Below are 10,378 nucleotides of genomic sequence, written 5' to 3'. Positions count from 1 at the left end.
AAAGACATCCTGCAGAGTGCTTTGTCATTCCCTGGCCCTGTGTGTGAAAAGGGGAAACGGCATGGGCGCATAAATGTGCGCATTACACAAGCACACACACACACACACACACACACACACACACTCGCGGACACATCCCATAATGCCTCGGGCACTTAGGCTTAAGAGAAAGTAAGGGGTTAATCAGTGCACACATCTTTTGTTTATCAGTTCTCCCTTCTGCTCTTCAGAACCAATGCACACCAATAGAGCAATCAATCAAAGACATCCCTTGAACCACGGTCACATTCAACGCTGCATCCATATTTACACAGCCCCGTTGGAAAGTATCGATAAATCTATTTATTTCAACATAAAAAGGGGAACACTTTGGAACGTTGAGTCACCTCTGCTAAATGTTGTTATTGCTTAAAACCCAGGCCCAGGAAGGAAAACACTGGCTGGCCCTGACCTGGTCTGGTCCGGGTCTGGCCTAGGTCAGGCCCGGGTCTGGTCTGGGTCTGGTCTGGTGTCGATAAGAAAGGCCAAGAAGTGAGCGGGCTGCTGTGTTTATCCTGTCAGGGTATGTTAAGACCAGGCCACATTCCTCTAGTCCCTAAATTGCAGTGTTAGATTACAGCACCAGAGTGCACGCGAGCATGTGCTGGGGAGGAATGCCCGCTCACACGCACACAAACACACACACACACACACACACACACACACGAAAACAACAACACACATGTGCGCATGTGTGCGCTTTAAAGAAGGATGCCAAAGCCGTGACAGAGCAGTGCATTTACCGGTGCAGCCTGCGGTCTCCAGTCACCAGGGTGGGACTGACCAACGCCAACAAGGGGACCGCTGGATTCAGAGACGATTTAAGTTCACCCTGAACCCCAATCTAAATTTAACACCAAAGACAACAACATTGACACAACACTGTTGTTTTCCTTGGTTCAACAACTTTGTTATCGGGGCCCCTGCTGTGACGGCTCAACCGACGGTTGTGGGCTGACGGTGAATCCTTGTGACGTACCGGGTCCTCCTCCCATGGCCTGGGACTGCATCCCCTGATGTAAATACCAGCTATAGCACCCATGACATGAATGCTGTTAGCCTGTAGCTTCACACTGTCATTTCTGCTGCTTCTCTACTGCATCAGCTAATGACCGCCCCCCCCCCCCCCCTCCCATAATGAACCATGGCCCAGGAACCACTGGAAACAAAGATGGTCACCTTCAAAGTGTGTAGAATGTCTAATGATGCAAAGGTACAATAGTGAACTTTGCTATTTGGAATGACTCGCAAAAATGAAAGAAATCGTATTATTATATAATATACATTATTATATATTTCTTTCATAGAAGTAACCAAATCATAACATCAATGATGATGATGACGATGACGATGACGATGACGATGATGATGATGATTCGTATTATTATAAATATTATGTTATCCGTTTGCTTGTTAGTATCAAAATTATTGATACAACCATTTAATAAATTCTAACTCTGATAGAAAATAAAAGGCAAGCAAGAGAAAATGAAGGCGGATGAACTTCCCTTGAAATGATAAGAGCGTTTAGCCCACACGACATTGAACGCGCATCATCACACAGCACCTTTCATATTTGATTGTGCGCACAGAACGATGCGCAGCTTTTCACATTTTCTACCAACATTAAAACCTATTTATAAGTGGAAAGCACACGGCAAAGGATCTTAATGAGCGTTCAGTTTACCCGATATGACCACGATATCGTTTAATACACCTTTAAAGGTGTTGCATCACCTTGCATACCTGGTTGTCTCTACACTGAAAAAGCGGCCATCCTGCCGCCACTGCAGTAATGGCACCTACTGACCGCCATTCTGATCTCACGGCGCTCAGCAAATGGTGATGGGATTAGTAAAACACGGTAAACACGGTCAACGCGAGTGTGTTATTGTGCATGGAGCCCTGACGTTAACGTTATAACACGTAGACAGGGCAACCCAACAAACAACCATACGCGCTGCTTCGTCGTCAGAGCTCTATTATAGCCACTGTTATGAGTGAGATATGGGGCGGCAGCTCCGTTCGAGTGCAGGGAGCTTCGGTCCCACTAATTCGAGAAGCGTAGATAAAGGGAACACAGACGCCGAAATCAACCATGAACAATTGCTGGAAATACGTGTTGATCCAATAAATCCCGCGAGAAGGAAAGGAAACAAGCGTCCGCTGACGCTGGTGGTTATTGCATGGGCGAACTACAACAAAAATCATATATTTTCTCTACCTGCACAAGTTGACATTTGCTGCGGCGATTTTGAAGTCGTTTTCTTGGCTTCTAGTGAGGTCTCTTTGCCTTATGAAACAAACAGATGTTCCGTAATGGTCACCGGCGCCTTAAGAAAGCCGCAGGTGTTATTTATAGGCCATTTGTCAGCCCCGTTATTCGTGTTCAGGTAAACATAATGATGGCTCCTGTACGGACGCTGGGCGGCACAGAGCGCGCAGCTTCACTCTGTCACCGTTGTGGCGTCAGCAGGAAAAAAGGTGCTCTTCAGCGTCTACGGATATTTTTTATTGGCTGCACCCGTGAAAGTGGGCATAATACAGGTAAAGAATACACCCAATGAGCGAGGCCGTTTCAAAACAGGTGGTGTTTAAAGATAAATCTAAAAAATAATAATAATAATAAGTTATATCAAAGGCAATACAGGCAAAACTGCTTTTTAGCTTTGTTATTATAATAATATTAAATAATTAAATAATAATTCTCAGCAAGCATATTTATCGTGTATTCTAATCTCACAAAGCGGTCTCTAAAAAGCATTCCTTATATAGCCTTGAGCAGGGCTACAGCTCATTTCTTCACCGTAATGCTCGCACTGCCCACAATTGCAACTACACAGGTGTAATTCCCCTTCCGCAATACTACACAACCATGAGTAATTCCGAAAAAACAACTGCGATGAATTACTGTTACAAGCCAGACAAGGAAACGACATAGTAAATGGCTATTTAGACTTACCAGCACGTAAACATGTGGCGATGCTGTTAAGCAGGGAGGGGTTGTCCTGCGACTGAAGTGAAAGTGGACCAACTAGCCCGACAAAATAAAACAAGCGTCCAGTCCCACTGCCTTCATCAGGGCAGCGGTCAGCAAACCAAAGCACACCAATACCTCATCCTTTTCTGTATTTATTCCCCCGGGACGAAGATAAACAAGTTAAGATACTCCCTAAAGTTGAGCTGGTGTTTTGCATTTCACTGGGTGATCAGAGTGGTCCGGATCTGAAGTTAGCAGAACTAGCTCTTCGCACATTCTGTTCAACAGAATTGGAAAAAAAAGTACCACAGCACGCTGATCTGCAAACTATACAACCAGCATAATGCGTGTTGTGATCAGCAATGTGCGCACGGTGTAGGTGGCAGACGAAAAGGGAAGAAAAAAAAGTGTGTAAAGAAGAAGCGGACGCTCCCCACCATCCTAACGGTCCGGCGCAGCCTGCACCGCTAGGCGGAGGGAGAGACGAGAGCCAGGTATAACGGTACACCGCATTGGGATATGCCCACTACTTTCAGCGTTAAGAAGTCCTTAAACATTGTGCCAAATAGTCCAAAAGTCACCCAACGGAGTTGCTGAAATACAGAATCACGTCATCGGTTCCATCGGATCGATTTTCTGAGCTTTTTAGGACTTTTCACTTACCGCTATTCCTCCTCGGGTTTGCCTGTTTTCTGCGCTTACACCTGAGGCCATCCGCCATGATCCTTTCGGTCTGGTCTGAAATGCAGGCGGAGAGTCACCTCCTCTCTCGCACCCCCCCCACCTCACCTCCCCCCCATCCGTACCCCTCCCTTCGTTTTCCACTCCACCTCCCTCCCCTGCACCTGGTTTACGACACACTATCCGCTTTACGACATCACCTTCTCAAACACCTCAGCCGCATGGCCCCTCCTATTGGCCGCACGTGTCTCTGTCTGCCCTGCCCCCACCTTCTCCCCGCCCGCTGCACAGCCGTACAAGGCGCTCCTATTATTTGGTGTTGTGTGCAAAAAATAACGGTTTAGCCGAGCTGAATGCAAAGGGAAAGGGGAAAGGTGTTTCCCAGGTACAGAAACAGAATCCCAGGTGGCCCTATTTCATAATTAGTCAACTCACGAGCGTGGGGATTTGTTGACAAATTGTATTTTTGGCCTCGACTTGAGGAAGAGAACGGTTCACATGCGCGGTTTAACCCTTTAAATGCGGAACTGGAGTTGATATGAAGTGGTTTTTGCACCTTAACTGAACCGAGCGTTGATCGATTGTATACTTCTACTAAAAACAAAACGCTGTTATATACCTTAGTTCCTGTATTAAATAAGTAAGCGTCCTTTATGTTGATACTGATCTTATAATATTATAACTTTAAATCGGTTTCCTCATTATCATTTACACTTTATTCAGTGTTACTTTGTGTTTACTTCCACTCATTGTTTGACAAGGTTCATTAGACATAATCGTAATTAAAATGCTGTATAGATTCACCCATACATTTATGAGCAAATTATTTGATTAATGCTATTGATTCTATTTCAGAGCGGAACGTGTCCTGCATTACTGTCATGTCAGGTAAACCTTGAGTCTCTGGAAATGATGCTTCATTGATTTTTCAATATATTTTAGTCATTGTGATTATCATCCGCCTGCCCTCATTGTATTGTCCTAGGGCAAAGTCCTACATCCTTACATCCACATCCACAGTTTCACCGCCTCTGCTCCTACAAGCAACCGCATGAGAGTGCAATGTCCAGGCAGGAAACCACAACATGGTTTCCCAATTATAGTTCTGTGTGTATAAAGCAGATGCGACATGTAGATAGTTGTCTATTAGGTAAAGGCATGAGAATCTCCAGACACCTAATTATTTGTGATGGCCTTTGGATAATTTTTTTTACAATGTCTTCCGGTCATTATATCCAAGGTGCTTTCATAATAGGCCTAAGCAAAGTACCATGAACACTGATACATGTCATAAAGACATGCCAGAACATTTACCCTGTGATTTGTATATCTTAACACCACCCCTATTTATCTACATACCATCTTTGAAAAAAGTTGTAGAGAGAAGATGATCATATGTATATCATATATTTAGGTGCATGTAATGTCAAATATAGATTGCCCCGCATCCCAATTTCTATGTCTCCTGGGTGGTATTTCTGCTAAAACTGGTGTTCATTTACCGTTAATCTTGGGTGAAACGATCCTAATAGCAGAGCTTGTGGGGGGAGATGGCACAGAGGCCAGAAGATATCATACCGAAGAGAAACTAACTAATGAAAATGAAGGGGACTTCAATAAGAGAATTCCTAAAGTCTAGTCTACACGTTGTCAATCTGAAAACTTTCCATACACTTTTCCTGGGAGCGGCGGTGTCCGGACAGGATGCGGTGAGTTTGCGCTCGCTGTTAGCCGTGAAGCGGAGACTTCCAGACCCCCTTGTCTCCGACATGATCGCCCCAGACTGGAACACTTCGGCTCGAAGCTCCAATCTCAGAGGTGAGTGGATTGGACGCAGGGAAACTTAGTTCAATGACAGTTCACCGCGGGTCGAGAGGACCAACTGCCCTTTTTTCCCTGCGGTGCTGCCGAGCTATTCTTGTACCTGACGACGATCGGGTTTCCAACTCGGCCGTACTTGGGGAGGGGGGGCAGGCCCTGGGAACACCAGGTGCTGTTCGCCCGGTCTCTTTGCACCTCAACACCCCATGTAGTCTCCACCAACCCCCCCACAGTCAGCAGGTCTCCTGTTATTTCCACAGAGGTCCACAGTTGGAGGGTTGCAAGGGGGGGGGCGGGCCTGCTGAGGAAGGAAGACGCATATGCATTGTTCCTCTTGGCTTTTCTATTTTTAAGTTTGCTGCTGCAGGACTCTTCATGGCTTCAATGTATGTTGCCCTGTTAGGGAGCCTCCGTGTATATGTGTGTGTCTGTGTGCATGTGTGTGTTAGAGAGGTGCTTAAAAGGACTTTCTTACACATCAATATTAATACATGAGTTGAGAATCTTTTGTAGGATGGGGACATTTTTAACAGGGTTTCACACACAGGATTTCAGTCCCAGCTCCTACATTTAAAGACCATTTACTCTCCACTCCCACCCCTGGCTACATGATTGCATCTTGTACCAAAATTGTAAGGGAAGTTCAGAGGCTAGCATTTTCATTCTTTCAACAAGTGTGTCACAATAAGGTTGCGCCTAGAGAGAAGTAAAAGTCTTGGTGTGTGTAGAGGCACTTCTTTGTGGGACGCAGGTGACACGTTCCGTTGAGCTATGCCATTCTATAGATAAAAAAACAAACTATAGTTAGCATTAACATTGGCGAATGAAGAGCTATGGCACACACAGTGGCCACACACACACCCATTGAAGTGATGAGTAAAGCTGTGTTTACCATGTTGTGACACTTGAGTTTGGACAAAAAAATAAAATTTAGTCAGTAGCCTAAGAGATTTGAGGAAATGTTCTAATGTGTTACACATTTCTAAGATACATTTTCTCTTGATTTGTTTTAAACACAAAGTCTTCCATCTCTTACCGCTGTTCCTCTTTTTACAATGTGCCTTGCTCCACAACAACACTGCAGGTAACCATTGTCCTGCAGATTGAAGCCAAAAGGAAATGGATGCTACTATGCTATGCTAATAGGCTATTGTAAAGGCATCATTGGTCTTATAGAGGGCCACGACCACCCATTGACCTCCCAACTCTCCCTTAGAACCCATTCAAATATATATTTTTTTTTTTTACCATCATTTCAGCTTTACAGCAACATCAAACATTTGGTTCTCTCTAGCCTTTACAGATGAAAGAATCAGGGTTTAAAGTGTAATTGTTGCCTTCCTTTAAAGGCTAGCTTCTAATTGGGTTGCTTTGTAGTAGGTATGGCGATACTACTTTGCAGACCTGGCATTCATGTTTTGATATCTTAAGTTTAATTGTGTTTTTTACCTTAGGATCCGTCAAACTTGATTAAATTTCAACCACCTTCAATTTTTTCAACATAAATACTTGGGTAGTCTCAGACTTGTGTTGCCATTCTACAACCAGAGTGTATATGGATCTGTTCTCTCTCAGTTCTGAACAGCCCGGTCGTCGCTTCCCCTTAGTCTGTTTTTGTTATGCATTAGGTAGGGCAGCAAGTGTAGAGGGGGGTCCTTCCATTGCGGAACAAGATTACAGGATGAAGTGCTTTCAGACCTTCACTGCAAACACCCTCTCTCTGCCTTGGGCTCCAGTTAGACTCTGGATGCTTTGCATCCTAATTAACTAATTCCACCGCTCTTGCTAGGTTTGATGAGGTGAAACACATGTCCTTGGTAGGACAAAAACTGTACTATTATTATATAACAATATTATATGATTAACATGTAGGTAGTTCTTGACAGCAGGTCGAAGCAGCAAAACACTGCGTTAAAAAGTCTTGTGGTTGTTGGTCAGTTGTACTTGTTGTTGTTGTCAAACTCGCCATCACTATGGCAACACGGCAGCATGATAGATTGCAGGTTTCCCCCGTTGACATACTGAAGCCATTTCAGATAATGGAGAATGGAGGTTGGAATGGGAATGTCGTAAGCATGTTTACCTATTGTTAACATACTTTCCGCCAGATTCTCTCGTCACTCAGAAGACGGTTAGTGGTGATGTGTATCATTACATTTGTGAAAACGGCTTGTACACCGTGACATCACGTCACAATGAAAGCGACCATTTTGGAAGCATAGATGCATTGGAATGTTAGTTATTAAGTTGGTAGTGGTTTTTTGTAAATGTTTAGTAATTAATCATGACATTATTTTGTCATTATGTGAAGCGCTAAACAAAGTTGCCATTAGCCTAGGTTACGGTATATTTACGTTGGTCTTTTGTTTTTGGAGTACTACAACTTGTTGTTGAGGTATTGGAATTTACAAGCCTTATATCAATATGGCAATAAAGTCTTTACTCTTGAAACTTGGCACAGTGGAGATTGCAAATGTGCAATAGCTGTGAATTTGTGTCTTATGAAATGGTGTCTTGGACAGGGAGTCAAGGGAATATAAGGCTACAGTCCATTAGGCAATTATGCCAAACTGTCACACCACATAGGATTCTCCATTAGCATGGGTTTCAGTCCTTTCGGCAGAATAAAAGCATGTAAACTATTGACACTTAATTAAAATGAACTAAACCTTGATAGATAGCTAAGATCTGCGGTAAGGTAGTCGAAACAACAACATGTTAACAACAACATTTAATCCAAACATCATACTGGATTTTGCAAGACATGTTGGTAACATAAATCCACTGAAGATGTTGAGCAGCATTCATCATCATTCATCATCATACAACTGTGTGTGTCATACAATTCTTCCTCATCATACAGTTACTGTGTGTGTGTGTGTGTGTGTGTGTGTGTGTGTGTGTGTGTGTGTGTGTGTGTGTGTGTGTGTGTGTGTGTGTGTGTGTGTGTGTGTGTGTGTGTGTGTGTGTGTGACTGCCTGCTGCTCAGGTCAGTACCTGGAGGCTGACCTCATTCGGTGCAATGCTGGAGGCCAGAACACATGGACGTCACATGACTCAGCCCCCTCGCTACACACACACACACACACACACACACACACACACACACACACACACACACACACACACACACACACACCTACACACACACACACACACACACACACACACACACACACACACACACACACACACACACACACACACACACACACACACACACACAAACTCACTCCCACAAACATAGACCAACACTCAATCCAAATAATGAAATGATCAATAGACTTGAGTAGACTGTAGAAGGATATCAGTCTTGCAGTCAGTAAAAGGCTGACTCAAGAAAGTTCCTTCTTCTTCTTCCTCCTCCTCCTCCTCCTCCTCTTTTTTCTAGTTCTTCCTATTATCACTGGTAACATTGTTGGTATCATGCCTCCGGGCCAGAATGGGGACATGTGGTCCATTCAGTCCTGACAGTGTATGTGTGTTTCGGTGAGTGAGTGAGTAAGTGAGCGAAGGCTTTTCGAGGTAATGTGTTGTTTTGAATGAGTTGCTAGGGTTAGGGTAAGAAGATGGGGGTTTGATGAGTTGCGTGCGTATATATCACTAACAATGCACATTTAGGTCTAGAGCTTTTACATGGACAGAACCATTTAGAACGGACATGCTCACAGACATACTGTGTATTCTGCATTTAGAGGACTAAGCGAAAAACAAGCACCCAAACACAGACCAACACTGAAGTGTATACCTTTGGTTTACCTGCACTAAACCCTTGTCCCCTTTGATCAGTCAACAAAGCCCTTATCGCAGGTAGCAGAACACAACCCGTCACACAGACACTCTTATCACCAGCCTTTCGGAGGCAGGATTCAGTCTCTATTAGTGATAATCGATGACCGAAAAACTATTGTGTGCGTGGCTATGTGTTCGTTTGCGTGTGTCCGTGTGTGTTAAGGATATTGTGAAACGTTTTTTCCAACCATTTTCAAACCGTGTTAATCCAATTTGTCCTAAGACAGGGAACGGCAGGATGTTGGGCCGTGGGGGGGTCAGAGGTCATATATCAGAGTAGGGGTGGGGCACTAGTGGCCTCATGTCCCCCTGTCCCACTGCGCGGTCCCCCTCCCCCTCAACGTCTACCTTGCACACGAAAAAACGGCAAAAAGCCATGATCCAATCAGAACAGAGACTGGACTCAGCATTGCCTTTTTGCACCATGAGAGGTGAACTGGAGCATTTATTTCACTGCATTTTGTGAAAGCCACGTTGCATTGGAGAGGATTTACCGTGTGTAGCTAGTGACTGTGAGTGCATGCGTGTGTGTGTGTGTGTGTGTGTGTGTGTGTGTGTGTGTGTGTGTGTGTGTGTGTGTGTGTGTGTGTGTGTGTGTGTGTGTGTGTGTGTGTGTGTGTGTGTTTGTGTGTCCAGAGATGTGCAGAAAGGTATAATACACCGCGCCCAGTGTCCACATTGTGCAGCCACGCAAACCACTGCATAATCTTGATGTGTGTATGCACAGGCAAGGCATTCGCTTGCATGTGCATAGTGCAGGATGAGGCAAACAGAGGGGCCAGGGTGCTATCAGAGCTGACAGGTCTGTGAGATCTCTTGTATTTCCTGTGAATAATAGAGCGTGGGTCCATTGATTTGTAGCCTGCCTGTTCCTACATTACTCGCTCAACATTCATCTCTGGAACTGTCATTCATGCTTATCACTGATGTTGGTCTTTTTGTCTTAGTCTTTTTGTCTTGCCGTGTGTGTGTGTGTGTGTGTGTGTGTGTGTGTGTGTGTGTGTGTGTGTGTGTGTGTGTGCGTGTGTGTGTGTCCGTGACAGGGCGTCCATTTGTGCACATGTG

General features: G+C 44.5%; 1 protein-coding gene across 1 annotated transcript in view; it reads right to left on the bottom strand.

The window, feature by feature from the left end:
• Window positions 1-3,760, bottom strand: part of LOC130387164 (zinc finger E-box-binding homeobox 1-like) — a 48,673-nt gene extending 44,913 nt beyond the window's left edge. The window contains exon 1 of the mRNA XM_056596160.1: window positions 3,683-3,760. Within this exon, the coding sequence (XP_056452135.1) occupies window positions 3,683-3,740 (58 nt within the window). The 5' untranslated portion in view covers window positions 3,741-3,760. The remainder of the gene's footprint in view (window positions 1-3,682) is intronic.
• Between the last annotated feature and the right edge of the window lie 6,618 nt (window positions 3,761-10,378).

The sequence above is a fragment of the Gadus chalcogrammus genome, chromosome 8, assembly GCF_026213295.1.
Source record: "Gadus chalcogrammus isolate NIFS_2021 chromosome 8, NIFS_Gcha_1.0, whole genome shotgun sequence".
NCBI classification, from domain to species: domain Eukaryota; kingdom Metazoa; phylum Chordata; class Actinopteri; order Gadiformes; family Gadidae; genus Gadus; species Gadus chalcogrammus.
This window is presented reverse-complemented; position numbering and strand designations above follow the sequence as displayed.